At 36.8% G+C, this 16,023-nt stretch overlaps 1 protein-coding gene across 1 annotated transcript in view; it reads right to left on the bottom strand.

Moving 5' to 3' along the window:
• LOC119786802 (cell adhesion molecule 1-like) overlaps nt 1-16,023 on the bottom strand; it is a gene marked incomplete at its 3' end in the record, with an annotated part of 539,389 nt that overhangs the window by 124,349 nt on the left and 399,017 nt on the right. Inside the window, exon 2 of the mRNA XM_038290356.1 lies at nt 14,687-14,755. Coding sequence (XP_038146284.1) covers nt 14,687-14,755 — 69 coding nt within the window. The remainder of the gene's footprint in view (nt 1-14,686; nt 14,756-16,023) is intronic.

The raw sequence follows: 16,023 nt of genomic DNA, 5'->3' as shown, positions 1-16,023 counted from the left end.
ACTAAATTACTCACAGCGGGATATTGTAGGAGTCCAGCATAACCTACTGTATGTAGTCAATTATTTGATCTATTTTATTTCCAGGGGGGGGATAAATATAAATGAATGCTAAACTCTATATTATCATATTTCATTATAATACACTAATTAATGTCAATTTTACAGATCAAATATTGACAATATGAGAAAAAAAAGGGAAAACATTAATAATTTTTTGTCCTACTGGTTTCAATTGACCAGCTAGTTAGAATAAAACAGTAAAATAACCTGTAATGACTAATAATCCATATATTCAATGAAGTGATTGATCTTATTACTAAGTCTTTTTATCAGTAGCAGCAGGTGCATCATAATAAAGAATAAGCAAAGACAGAGCTGATTGACCATTGTTGAGGTGAAGTACCAAATCTGCAGTTATTGTCATGTTATGAACCCTTTAGTTTATCCTATTTATCCTAGACTGTTTTGTGGTGAAACTTTAAAAACAAATTTTTCTCACAAATAATGTATTTGGGCTGGCTGGAGAGTGAAGGAATACACCGGAAAGACATCTATCTTCTCAAAATCTTGATATTTGCAGCTAAAAAAGCGATTACTAGAAAATGGTTTAAAAGTGACCCTCCACACCTGACGCAATGGATTTTAATAGTAGAGGAAATCTTCACAATGGAGGAAATGACCTACCACCTAAGGATCAAGTACAAATACCTGAAAGAACAGTGGAGGAAATGGTTTGATTACACAAATCTGAAACGACTTACCCTCAATAAGACTTGAACGACAGATAAACCTTTTTTAAGACTTGTGTGACCCCCCCATTCACTAAACTCAGACTCTATTATACCTTTGCTGTATTTTTATCGCCTTTCTCTGTTCATATGCTTTTTTGTTTGTTTGTTTTAATGTAAAATTGAAAAAATCCTAAATAAAAAGTAAAAAAAGAAAACAAAATTTTTTTCTCAATTCTATGTATGGTAAAACAAAAAAATCTTAGAATCCTCTTTAGGTTTCTTACAGATTTTCAGTACTGAAAATACATGCTTCCCAACTGAACAACAAATTGTTATGTTGAACGATGTCTAGATTTTTTTCTTCAATGGAGATACAACACATTTCAATGCATCAAAGTCTTAATTTTGATGTTGCTCTGCACAGAAAATGAACAACACTGGACAATACTCAGGGATATGTTTATATTAAACATGTGATCAACAACATGAAGCATACAGGCTGATACAGAGCCAACTCAGGAAAAAAAGACAGTTTTATCACTTTGTTATTGTCAGTTTTGAGATGTGCAAATAAAAAAAAATAAATAAAAATATTTAAGATCTTTGATATTATCTGTGCAAGAACTGACATATTTCTCAGAAAATCACATCTTTTCAAACCAAAACTTTGGAACCAAAAACGAACTGATACACACACGCTATTGTCTTGTATTTATGTAGTTAGAAAACGTTATTTCCCATTGATTTTCAACCCTTGATAAGCCCTAACCCTAAAAATAATCCCAAACCCAACCATTACTGTTATGTGCGTCGGGCACATTAATCATTTATCTATTTATTTTTCCTTCTAGTGTTGTATAGACCTTAGTTGAATCACTTATTTTTTTGAGTCTTGATAATTCTTTTTTCTTTTGTAAATCAATTACGTTAATTTGTGTGATATTGGTCCGCCTATAAGTAGGCTGGGTTTCCACCTGTTAGTCTCTCTCTCTCTCTCTCTCTCTCCCTCCCTCCCAGCCTTCTGAGTGATCCACCATCACAGAGAGCGCGTTCCTGACGCGATGCGCGCGTCTCCTGTCTTTGTAGGCCGCCGCTGACCTCTCCAGCCTGCCATGTGGTATTTTTCGTTGGCCTTTGTTTTTTGATGACTTTTTTGCAACTTTGACCTGGTGGGACCGGTTGTCCTGTTTTCGTTCTTTTTAAATTTTTTTTTTAGAGTTTTTCAACCGTTAGTTCTTTACTAGCAGAGGCTTCGACGGCCCTGTATAGGGCTGGCCCGTGGCCCTCTGCTGTAACGTTTTGTTTCTTTCGATCGGCTCACCAGGTCCAACTTTCTGTTCATACTTTGGGTTTTTTTTCTCATTTTTCTTTCTTACAGATTTTTTTTTTGGGACATGGGGAACTGGGGGAAAAAATCTGACTCTCTTTTTTTTTTTGTCTCCTTGCAGAAAAACAAAACAGCTGATCTAAAAAGAAGTTCCAGAGATTAAGAATAAAATAATTCTTTTGAACCTCATGTTTGTCTCGTGTCCTCAAATATGTTGTGGCCTGGGTGGTCGTAACAGTCCCTCACCCTAACCTTAACCCTAAACCAATTTACACCTTAGCCCTAAACCTGACAATTAGCAAAATAGCTTGTGACGACCAGGAAAGCATCCTCAATCTGCCTAGAAGTCCTTTTAGGGACTTCCCATTTACTTCCATTCATTTTCTATTCATTTCTATGTTCTAACACTAACCCTAACCATTACAAACACATACCTAAAACTAACCTTAACTCTCACGTTATTCCTAAAACTCAAGCAAAAAGCCTCTTCTCATCGAGACCAGTTGTTGGTCTCCATAAGTTGCTATAAGTCTCAAAAACTGGTGTTGCATGCTTTATAAAGACAGTCCAGCAACTATTTTTACTTACCTTTTTTTTCTAGTTTTAAGTGGCTAAATGAAAATTAATTAACTCAATGTATTGTAAAAGAATGTAGTGCCAACTGTACTTAATGTTGGACTAAACATGTCTTCAACAAATCAGTCACATTATATTAAAAGCATCTGAAGTTTGATTGTTATACATTAAATCAAACTGCTATAAATGGAATCCTAGAAGACTTGGAGCCTCTTAGAAGTAAACATATCAAAGCATTTTATGTCAGCAAAACTGCAAAAACTTTGTAATACATTTTTCAACTGCTCAGAATGGACCTTCACATTACCAGATCATGTGGTGGTAAACAGGTTATACTGTGAAGCAAGTTTGGCTGAAATCTGCAGCCAGTCATGTGGATATTGTGTGGAGTCAGACTGCTGCAGAGTACCATGAAAAAGCAAAATGGGGGACCTCACCATCAACCTCTTACATTGCTGTGTTAATCAGATTTACTCTTCAGGGGCCACAACAGGCGACAAACAGCTGATGACAGATGCTTTTTTTTTCCAGAAGAAAGAGCTTGAACAAAGATTTTAGCTCTGCAAGGTATCCATCGCAGACATCTAAAGTGATGGAAAATACAAGAACACTTGTTTTCTCTTTTATATTGGGAGCTTCACCTTTCTGTTACATATAAATGTACTACAAAAATACATAGATTTCAACAATCTTTCTATAATTAAACTGAATTATAAGTATGCTTTTTGAAAATAGCTTTGTTCCCAGAATGAATATGCTAAAGTAGGTTTACAATTTCAAGGATTTACCGATCTGCTGTAACACTATTTGGACACTAGGAACAGCCTGTTAAATCTATTTTGCCATTTAGTCTACTTAAGGACAACTGGGAAATTATGCCTGATGCACTAGAAAATGATTAAATGTACAAAAGTTTGCCATAAAAACTATATGCTATATAACTGCTATATATCCAACGCTCTTCAACTGATGCAATATCACCAGAAAACTATATTGTGTTAATTTCCAAGTGAAAAGCAAGCAAGTAGTCAACATAATCATCCTACTTCCTGTTGATTTGACTCAGAAAGTAATGCATTGATCCCCACTTTTATGACATGTTATCTTTACATTGCAGAAATAGAGACATATATTTCTCTTAGCCTTTTGAATTTTAAAGATGGAAGTATTGGTATGTAGTTCAAATGATTAATAGTCTATATAGCACTTTTGAAATCAAAAGGACTTGACCAAAGTGTTGTACACTACAATCATTCATTCACCCATTCATGCCGCACTCACACACTGATGGTGGCAAGCTACATGGTAGCCACATCTACCCGGGGGCTCACTGACAGAAGCGAGGGTGCAGTACACTGGCGCCCTCTGACCAACATCCGTAGACAATGCAGGTGAAGTCTCTTGCCCAAGGACACAACAACACTGAAAGAAGGTTCAGTTTGTTGCCATGGAGCATCATTCTGGCAGTTTTTTGGCATTTAAGGACATTAGATTAGCTTTACCTTCATTACCCTACGTTTAAATAATCTTTTCCTTATTAAATAAAAATTATTTGAAAAAAAAAATTATGCATTTACTCTGGTTATCTTTCTTCTAAAATAAAATGTATTTGCACATGTAAAACACTACAGAGAGACACAGAACCCCAAATCTGGAAAATTTTATTTTATTATTTATCTTAAAAGTGGTGCTAGTCTCTTCTTCCAACCAATGGAACTTTATGAGGGGAAGAAGATGGATGTTTGTTTGTAGGACGGGCTGCAATGGGGGGATTGCTGTTATTTGCACCTTCTTAATTTATCATTACAACAGCACAAATACCGCATTAACCTCATCGCAGGAAATTGCCAAATAATTGTGGAGAGGCAACCGTGAATTAACTGTGTTGACAGCTTGAAGTGAGGAATGTGAGCACAGGGCACCGTAGCCTGAAATTGGAGCATGAATCAGTAGATCCTGAGAACATGAACTGGGCTTCAGATTCAGTTTAAACAAATTAAAAAAGGCAAAGATCTACAATATTTCCATGTGTCATAATTGCATTAATATTTTATCAGATATTAATATCTGAAATTACTGATTCAAGCAGCCAAAATTCAAGCACCAGAATTTTATTTGGTTATAAATAATTCAATACTACTGTTACTCTTCTGAATAATGTTGATGTTCTTGTTTCATTTTTTGATATTTAATCATGGAAATTTTGGTACGAAGCCTCTTTCCTTGTGGTTGCTTCTACACAAAGCCTCAGCAATTTGGTGTCCACTTAGCGCCACCCTACTTCACATTTTAAAACAAATGCACTCCCACAGAAACTTAATTAAAACTTTTTCATAGATCTGTGTCCAATTATGTTAACTGATACAGCATTTCAGAAGGTGTCAAAACATGGTGGCGGGGGAGTGATGGTTAGATGCTGTTTTTGACCTCAAGGGTAACTAGTGTTATGTAGCAGGAGACCAATCTAAAGGAGTCCACCAGGGTTTTTGTGATGAGGAAAAGCAGTTCCGGCTTGAAACCTTTAAATGTGTTTTGAGTAAAGCTAATCATGCAAAGCTGAGTGGACAAAACAAAACAAAAAAATCCTTCACAGAGACAAACAAGACTCATTACTTGTTAGTGCAGACACTTGATGGCCATTGTTGCTTCAAAGAGTAGATCTACCCTATAGGGGCGGAGCTATAAGGTGGGCCTGGCCCCAACAAAGGGTGGTAGCAGTGATAGTCTCAGGTGGAATGTTTTAGCCAACTTGCTTTTGCAGTTGTTAGTATACTAAAAATAAACTGATAGAAAAATTGCAGTAATAATTTAACCCTGTAATGCCAAATGTATCATATTTGATACATACGGTTTCTGAAATGTTTTGCGTCTGACACCTTTTGCATAATTTATTGGTAAAAACGTTGCTCAAAATCCTATTGTACACAATCAGATATACCTGATAACAGAGGGCAGAAGACTACACAAAAAATAATCTTGACTTATCGCATAGTAATAAATGATTAATATCAAAAATGTATTTCTTTTTACATATTTTGTTAAAAGGCCAAATAAGGACTTCAAACCAAAAAAAATTAATTTTCTGTTTTGTTTTATTCTTGGATCGGGCTTTAAAGGGTTATAGATTCAAGTTAAATAGCATATTAACAGAATTAAATGCCTTTTCAGAACTACGCTTTGTGCTTTACGGGGAAGAAAGGAAAATTTTGTGTCTCTACAATCATCAAGTAGTCTTCTATAAAATAAGCAATAAAGAACCACTAATCAACCTGATCAGTGTGAATATAATCCAGAACCAAAACTAATTAAGACACCATGCAAACATTTGTATGTGGATTTATTATCGATTTATTTGGTATTATGGATATTTTGTTTGTTAATTTTCCTCTTGGTACAACGTGATTGGTGTAGACTTAGACTTATTTATACCTTAAGATTACTCCTTCAGGGAAATTCTGGTTTCAGTACCTTATAAAGATTACAAAGAGTTAAAACAAGATGCCAATAAAGATAAAAATATGACAGACAATATAAAAAGAGTATATAGTACCACAAAAAGCATAAAGAAATAAGTTGTTATGTCCTGGAATGTTTCCCTTGGATATAAAAATATCTGGACAGTAGAAAGCTGAGGGAACTACATAGTAGTTGGCTTGGGTTATTGCACTTGCACTGCAGAAATGTACTGACCATATAAATAAGTCAAAATAACTTGAACTACCCTAAAGTGGTTTAAACACACATCTTTTTTTGGCCAACCCTCAATGCACATCGGTCCCTGCCCGAAAACTGCTATCTTGCACAACCCTTAGAAGCAAAAGGTTGTTTTTCTTTCTTACAAAGGGTCCAGATGATTTGGATGTTTTGTTTTCCCCCTAAAAGAAGAAGTGCTCTTTTGTATTAACTATGTTTCTTTGGCATCTTAATATAGTTTACCACCAAAATGACTGAAAATTTTCCCAGGTATGAAATAGGTTGCTGATCTGACAGCAAAACTCTGCTGTACTACGACAAATATGTTTTCAGGGGACTTTAAATAGGATAGCTCAAAAACCCTTTTTTATTAGTTTATTCCTAATAAATCAAGTAGGGAACACAGCAGCTGCCGTACTGGGTTCGGTGTGTGCCCTCTGAACGAACACGAGCAAGGAGTAAAACCCCTCTGCTCCCTGTTAAATTTTATTTCAATCATAACTTTTTTTATAGCACATACTTGACTCGCGCTGTATTAATTATGCTCCCCTGCTTCCTAAACTCTTAAAGCTGAAAAACTCGCTGGCTTTAGTGAAATATAACAATGTTATGAGATTTATAAAGAATGCTCAAAATTTAGAATCAAATCTGAAATTAAAATGAAATCATGGTTTTTACTGCATGAGGAGTTTAATGCGATTCAGCTCTCATGCTGCTATTACCTGAATAAATCAGTCGACAGGAGTCAATAACAGCTAAGAAAAACACACCCTGTTAAAGAGGGAGCAATGTTCTTGGCTTTTCATGTGGCTTTAAGCAGCCTGTGTATTGACAAATGTGGATTATAATGCAATGGACTATAGGGAATATTGACATTTCAATAGCAAAGAGACACCCTGTGGCTGAGATGTATTTCGTTGCAGTAAGAGATGACCTTGCAGAATATATATTCTGGAAAAACGCTGATAGGGCTCCAGTAGCTGGGGAAATTGAACCAGTGTTATAAAAGAAAAGCATGCAGGCTGACAAGCAAACACTGTACGCGTGTGATTGATTCAGTCACTTATCTGAGCTGTACTGCATGCGCTTGTGTGAGACTACGTGCACATGAATGCATGCTTGCTGGTGTGTGTTTGAAGAGCATGACTGTCCACACATGGATAAGGCTCCTTGTGTTTAACCGTAACAACGCTCAGCCCACCTCCATCGCATCACGTCCTTCACTCTATTGATTGGCACATAGAGCAAACACGTGAGGAGCCTGTGCGGAGAAAGAAGCCTTCTGTTTTGTAACGGCGGGTTATAAAAAGGAAACAACAGAACCTTTGAAAACATGAAATGTTTTTTTAGCCTTAAGGTCTTTTTTCCCCCAAAATGCTACCTTTCAAATCAGCAGAAACAAAAAGACTACCGTATTTTCCAGACTATAAGTCGCTAAATTTTTCCAACACTTTGAATCAAGCAAATTATAAGAAGGGGCAGCTTTTCTGCGGATATTTCATAACCGCTAGAGGGGGAAGTCAAAGTTAGAAAATTAAAGAACGGGCTAATTTTCAATTAGCACACGAACATGCTAGCTGCAGGCACGACAGAGAAGAAATGTCCCGAATTCACACATTTATCATTTATTGGGTTGAAGAAAGGAAACAACGGGAACTTTGAAAACATAAAATGTTTTTTAGCCTTAAGGTCTATTTTCCAAAATGCTACCTTTCAAATCAGCAGAAACAAAAAGACTACCGTATTTTCCAGACTATAAGTTGCTACATTTTTCCGACACTTTGAATCAAGCGAATTAAAAGAAGGGGCGGCTTTTCTGCGGATATTTCATAATCACTAGAGGGGGAAGTCAAAGTTAGAAATGAATGAACGGGCTAATTTTCAATTAGCACAAGAACATGCTAGCAGCAGGCACGACAGAGAAGAAATGTCCCAAATTCACACATTTATCATTTATTGGGTTGAAGAAAGGAAACAATAGCCTCGTGAGACCATCCTGATCTCGCGAGCTTTCAAGGTTTCACTCGCAGATCAGTCTGGCTACTTTCCGTTAAAGAAAATTTGGAGCAGTTCACCAAACGAACGTCCAATCAGCGTTGGCTTTGAGGCGGGTTGAGGTGTGACGCAACGAGAAGCGCGACAGTTCAGTCTAAAGAACATGGCGGCTTCAGCCGATGAAACTAGCGTTAGCGTGGCTATCGAGCAAGTTTTATCGGAATTATTTCTTCACTGAAAGAAGAGCAAAACACTGCTCTGGAGGCTTTTCTCAGAGGAAAAGATGTTTTTGCTTTTCTCCCGACTGGTTTCGGCAAGTGTTTGATCTTGTGGTTGTGTTTCCGGCGTCTCTCTGTTAGTACGTCATATGCTTTGTTGATCTGATTGGTTTATTTGGCCCGTCTATCACCAACATAGGCCAATCAGCTAACCAGTATTTTCGCCCCTTCCCAAAATTACTTCAACGGAAGGTTTCCAGATGGATATGCGGAGCAAATCCATCTGGCGGAGTCAGGTTAAGGAAACAACGGGAACTTTGAAAACATAAAATGTTTTTTAGCCTCAAGGTCTATTTTCCAAAATGCTACCCTTTAAATAAGCAGAAACAAAAAGACTACCATATTTTCCAGACTATAAGTCACTAAAGTTTTTTCTGACGTTTTGAACCAAGCCCCGTATAAGAAGGTGCAGCTTTTTTGTGGTTATGTCCTAACCACCAGAAGGGGAAGTCAAAGCTGAAAATAAAAGAACGGGCTAATTTTCAATTAGCACAAGAACATGCTAACAGCAAGCAACACAAAGAAGAAATATACCAAATTCCAACATTTATCATTTATTTGTCTCATTAAAGCTGCCAAATCAATGAAGAGACTGGGCTCAACTCCTGCAGAGCTTTTACTGCTGCGAGCCAACAAGCTAACATGAGCCAGCAGCCTTCTTTGTCTCTACTACAGGGACTATATGAGGAGCTCCCCCTACAGGCTTGGTGGAAAACAGGTCAGTAGATATCAGCGGCTTATAGCCTGGTGCGGCCTATATATGTGCATTTCCAGTTTTTCAAAAAAATTAAAGGGTGCCGCTTATTAAGGTGCGCTCTATAGTCCAGGAAATACAGCAATTTTTAACAAGTATCACTTTTAATTACGGTAATGAATGTAACTTAGCTGTGGGGTGCTTTAGGGCAAATTATTAGTATCCACTGCCATAACTATTCCTTAGTAGCTACTTTACAAGTAATCCTTAAAATCCTGTGTTTGAGAGTCAGAGCTAGGATACCAAATAATCTGCTCCCTATGGAGAATTTAGAGATTTTAATTTGGACTTGCATTTTTTTTTGTTTTTTTTTGTCACAACATTGCTCTTAACGATCTAAATGCATTATATTAATGTAATAATAATATATTAATGTAAAATATATTTAAAACCTTGAAAGCAGTTAGCTGGCAGTACTATCATTACTTTCTCTACTCCCTCTAAAGTACCGTAATAGTTGGCAAAGAGTTCAAAAGGGTAAGCGAGTCAGATTTGGCAGCTTGCTTGCTCATTTGGCACCACCGACAGTTCAGTCCACGTGACAAAAAGCAACAGAACCGAAGATCTGAGATCAACCTGATCTAAATGCATTAATGTAGCAATAACAACGTTATAAGAATACCATGTGTCACGCAATAAACTAGTCAATTCGTCTGTAGGCAGCTTTGCAACAGCTGTTTAATGTTCAAGCTAATGCTAGACATAGCTGATGGAACTGGTACATAAAGATGGACTGTAAGTATAAATTACACCTGCACTCAAACACGTTCCTTTATTAGGCTGAGACATGAAAAAAAACAGCTCATATCTAATGTTCTCTGTAGACACAGAATAAGAAAACAAAAATTCTTAAGTTCAGAAACAGGAGCTGTAGTTATCTACCTGGACTAACTGTTTATCAGTCTTTAATTCAAGTGATAGATGCTGATACGATCGGTATTGTCTGATTGGGATCCACACCAAGTACAGTAAACCTAAGATGTTTTTTGAACTGTGGGGAGAACCCTAATATGAACAGGAAGAACATGCAAACTCCAAGCAGACAGATTTCAGGTTTGGATTGAAAACCCAGGTCTTTCCCACTGGAAGGAAAAAGTGTTTTTCTATTGTATTTGGAGGAATTTTCTAAAATGTTATTAGTCACTCATCAGCGCTTCTGTATATAGCCACCAATTAAATTATTAAGCCTGGAGTGTTTAATTTTAAAGTTAAATTACTTATTTCTGTTTGTAAGATATTTTTCACTGCATTAGTGACTTAAAGTCATAACATTCAGCTACTAAAATGGCTGATAGACATGCTACAAATCTCCAGAGGTCGGGACATGAGGCACTGAATCTACGCCCTGCTTCACTCTAAAATTAGTTAAATTTTTTTTTTTTCTGTTAATCAGGTTTTTGTTAATATAAAATATATAAATCTGCATAAAATAAGTCAAATTTGTAAGGTGGTGTTCTTTTTTTCCATTTTCTTTTTGTGACACCATAAAGAGGAGACCGATTCACTCAGGTAGTTCTAAAGAGTGTTGGAATCTTCTTGGCTGTGGTGTTACTGCCAATTTTTAAGATCTAGTGTAGGGAAATGTGTCTCTTTGTGTTCTGGAGCCAGTTGTGATTCCATTTCTACATTTCTTTACGCCAAAATAAGCCATCTGGAGCATCAAGTTATATCTAATTGTCTTATAATTAACTACACAACATGTTAAAGTGACAGTGTGGACTAAACATCTTAGGACCAATCATAAACATTAGTGACTCTGACTCTACTAAAAATGGCATCGCTAATTAGTCTAATTTCTAAAATTCAACACATTTAAACTGTTTTTTTTTTTTTAAACCTTCAAAGCAGTTACTTTCTCTACTCTCTCTAAAGTACTAGTTGGCAAAGAGTTCAAAAGGGTAAGCGAGTCAGATTTGGCAGCTTGCTTGCTCATTTGGCACCACCGACAGTTCAGTCCACGCGACAAAAAGTAACAGAACCGAAGATCTAAGATCAACCTGAGCACTGATGGAAGGCTTATTAAAACTTCAAAATTAGAATGTGTCAAAAAATGTTCTTTTTAAGAGCCTCGCTGACACATGAAACGGCTTTTGCGGTTCTGAGGACAGAAACTGGGCAGCGTTTGGTTTTCAAGTCGCAGACAGAAGGACCAGCGGTTGTCCTTGGCTGTGAGGTTTCCGCTGTTGCCTCATGATGGAGATCAGCTGCAGTGCAGGATTGTGATCAAGAAAAAAGCTTTTGAAAGGCTGTGCTTCACCCAATCAGCCCCCCAAGGGAGGTACTCTTTTCACATTTAATTCATGCACATATAAATAACTGTCACCAGTGCTGCTAATTGGATTAAAAAGAGTTGGTTGGGGAAAGAAACTGTAAAGTGGCGGGGAAGGCATTAACGAAGATGGCATTGAAACCTGAGCAATACCCACATGCATTACTTGGAAAGGTGGGTTTTTTAAGTGTTGAAATGAATTCAGTGATTAAAATAAAAATTTTTAATGAGAGCGAGTACAGTTGTGGGAGAAACTGTGAACTTAATGATTCAGAAGCTTATAAAACCTTGTTCAGTATATTCCACTCCAATGCAGTCATTCTCAGTCCGACTTTATCAGTCAGAAAGTATGAAAGAATGTTGTCAAAATGCTTTCAAGATTCTAGTTTTATAAAACAAAATATAATAACAAATTTATTGAAAAAAAATCTGTGATGACATACATTCCTTATATTTCATGCATGAAATGTATTTTATTAACACCACATTTCTGCAGAAGCAACAGGTACATATAAGGAAAGAATAAGGAAAGGCAGAGCTTAGTGAGTGTTGTTGAGGTCAGGTATTGCATCTGCAGTTGTTGTCATGCTATGATCTCTCTTGTTTTTCCTGTTTATATGGCTACTTACAGTAAATCCCTTTGTTTTGTGATGTAAAATAAACATTTTAGCATTTTTCTTTATTAGTCAAGTATGCTGTTGTTATATCACCTATATAATAAGCAGAGTACATAGAGTACACAGTCTTACTTCTGATCTGGAATAAATCCTGTTAAACATTTTATTATTGCTTTATTCACTTTTCTAAACTTAAGAGCATTTAGCAAAAGAGCGGTTAAACTTAGTTGATTGCTCCCAGGAAAAGAACTGGAAGGGAATTTCCAAGACCGGACACCTTCAGGTGTCCGGTCTTGGAAATCGCTCTTCCATTATAAACAAAAGCAAAATAAATTACTCTATATTTTACATTTTTATAATGAATTGCAAATAAAAGTATTTTAAAAGCCTGCTCAGATCTTTTTAGGGAGAAAGAACCAAAAATTCAATCGGACTCCATCAGTCCACTACCATTACATTACATGTAATCATTTAGATCAGGGGTCTTCAATGTTTTCCAGGCCAAGGACCTCCAAACTGATGGCGAGATGGAGCGGGGACCCCCTAATTATTTATATTGTATGAAATTGTGTTATATCAAACTGGTCCTACAGCCACTCTATTAAAAATATTAGTATTGTAACGAAAGTAATTTTGCCCTGGGATTATTAAGGTATTTCTTATTCTGATTCCTGGTTGATGGGACAGGTGTTGTGAATGAAACGGTGCCCAGCTTGAAAGAGCTCCTGTGTGTCACTGAATGTGTGCATTGATGACTGAAAGACATCTTCTGCCTCCATTTATCTGCTTACTACAGTGTGTTGAAGTCATGTTAATGTGTATTTAAAGACATTTCAATTAGTAGAAAAAAATAGCAGGAGGAATTAAAAAAAAGCCTAATAAATCAAAACTTTTGCGACCCCCATGCAGTACCTCCAAGGACCCCCTAGGGGCCACGGACCCCCAGTTGAAGACCTCTGATTTAGATAATATGTAAAGTTTTTAGATCTATAGATAAGTGCAGAACTCTACATTTAAAATCAGAATTCCTTTTTGTAACATTAATTTGATTATTTCTTTCGCCACACATTGGGATTTTCTTTTTGAACCAGCCTTTAGTCATAGAACGCAGTGGGTGGAACAAACCTTAATGTAGACAGACCGATTGGTCTGCTCACAAACTGATATGCATGCTAAACAATCAGATGTTCACTTTATTGCCTAGTGAAACAGGTCATTTATGAAAGTTGACAGATTTTTTTATTTGCCACCAGTTTTTCAGTGCATGAATCATTGTCGCATGAATCATTGTCAGGGGAAAAACTAAAGAATCAGTATAGGCTGGTGTCTTTCAGGAAGCATGGTGCACTGCAAAAAACATCTAGAATTAAGTAAAAAAATTCTTAAATTGAGTGTATTTACCATTAAATTTAGCAGATAAATACCGGTAATATTATTTGCCAATGGAATGAGTATTTCTACTCCTAAAACAAGATAATTAGATAATATGCACTTGAAATAAGACAACGCTATTTTTCTTTTCTTATTTTAAATGTAAATTTTCTTGTTCCATTGGCAAATTATCTCAGTTAACTCCTCAATTCAAGAAAAAATGCACTGAATTTAAGCAAAAATGACTCATTTAGATTTCCATTTTTTGCAGTGTGGTGTAGCTGACGGATATACCATGCATTTATTCTGAAGATCTCTACTTGATGCCTTTTTCTTCTGTTTTTAACTTACTTCACATTTATCATTCCAGTTAAAGAGTTTTTAGCTAAATTTAATATGAGAACATTTGCCTTTCTACATTTGGGGACGAGACATTGATCTGATCTTTCGTTCTGCTGCCACGGACAGGTTACAGGTCAAAGCCACCAGCTCTGTCTTCCTGTATTAGTGTTAAACTCCACAAAAAAATTAAAAAACAAACCACTGGATTCTGTTTCCAAGTTTGACGATGTTTCGCTTCCAATCCAGGAAGCTTTTTCCATTCAAATGTTTCACAGTGGTGTGAAACATTTTTCTATCGAATTTTCTCCCATTTACAGTCTGAGATTTTCAGAACTGTCAGGACACTAAGAGATGTGATCTGCGGTTTAGTTCATTCTACCTTTTTTAATAAACTCTTAGTTATGCTCAGGGAAAGCAACTTTATGAATAAGGAGGTTTGTATAAGAGTTTATCAAATTATTAAAAAAATTAAAAAAGACTTTATGAAATTCCAAAACTGCAGATCAGATACATTTTTGGCTTAAGACTGGGAGCCACAGCACCACTTTGCCTACTTTGGAGACACCTAAGATCAATTGTATATTATATGAACTAACAACTTATTATTATTGTGACATTTTTTGACTCAAATACAAGCAGTTAACAGGAAGACTGCATAAAATAAATTAATCAAATAAACAGGAAAAGATAGGGGCGGCAAAGAGGAACGGAAAACATGCAGGAAAAAGCTTACCTGGTTCCTGTGAAGCTCCTTTTGTTGTAAGGGTCAGGTAGGTGGAAACAGGGAAGGTGGGGTTGGGGCCAAAAAACAAAAGAACAGAAAGGAGGATTAGCTGTGAAGCACCTGCTTAAGGCTGATTTGATTTGCATGAATATAATAGAGCATGCTGGTAAAGAACAAAAGAAACAAGAAAATAAGCAGAAAATGTGTCGTTTTCAGCTGAAGGATGAAACACTCATTGAAATAATAGAGTATTTTTAAGAAAACAACAGTTGCATTTGTGATATAAAAGACCAACAAATCCACTTACAATGTAGCATAATCCTGATATCCTATTCAAAGGAAGTAAAGAAATAGGCTGCAGTTTAAATTCTTTTTAAATAAAATGTGAAGATATGCCTTATTTCTGCATTTGATCATAGCTAATAACTTTAATAGAAAGTTTGGGGGCTAAAACATAATGTAGTTAGATTGGACACCAGCAACACAAAGCATCACTGCTCTCTTCATACACGGGGAAATGGTGGAACTTGTGGAAAACATAGATAAATTATTCTAGACTGAGAACACGTCCAGCCAGGTGAAGGTCAAACAACAGAGACAAACCAGGCTATGCTCAGGTGTTCAAAAACTTTTTTCAGTAAGCGCAACAGTGGAAATCATGCCTGAGTATGTGAGGTGGGGGCTGCATGGCATAGGAGTGGAAAAATGTGTGGAGAGGACATCACAGGGATATTGGATAACACCAAGTGGATCTGGACCAGTTCAGAAAAGGGCCAGACGCATTTTCAGAGATGCCACCAGTGCACCCCTGGGCAAGCACTGATCGTCCTACTTCTGGCAGGAAAATTATGCAGGAAAATTACATCAACAAGAAAAGTATTTACAGCAATTTATTTCCAAAATCTGTGAAAGCAGACGCCCCAGCCATCCATAGGCAGTTTCATCAACAGTTGCATCCAGCCAGCCATCCATCCATCCTCTGACACGCTTTATCCCCTACGTTGTCTATCTCTAGCTGTCTATGGGAGAGGTGGGGTCCACCCTGGACAAGTTGCCAGTCCATCGCAGGGCAACACAGAGACAAACGCACACACTCACACCTAAGGAGAATTTAGAGAAGCCAATTAACCTAACAGTCGTGTTTTTAGATCGTGGGAGGAAGCCGGAGTACCAAGAGACAACCCACAGTTGCTCAGGGAGAACATGCAGAAAGACCCCGGGCCGGGAATCGAACCTGCAACCTCCCGCAATCATGCCAGATTCCCTGTATGTTATCTTTTGGGTTTTGACTTATATCTGTGTATTAGATGTGCCCTGTGCCTCAGCAACATTTCATAATCATGGTT

The sequence above is a fragment of the Cyprinodon tularosa genome, unplaced genomic scaffold (assembly GCF_016077235.1).
Source record: "Cyprinodon tularosa strain WSP-4 unplaced genomic scaffold, ASM1607723v1 ctg28, whole genome shotgun sequence".
Taxonomy (NCBI): Eukaryota; Metazoa; Chordata; class Actinopteri; order Cyprinodontiformes; family Cyprinodontidae; genus Cyprinodon; species Cyprinodon tularosa.
The sequence above is the reverse complement of the archived record's forward strand: the minus strand, read 5'-3'. Positions and strand labels throughout refer to the sequence as shown.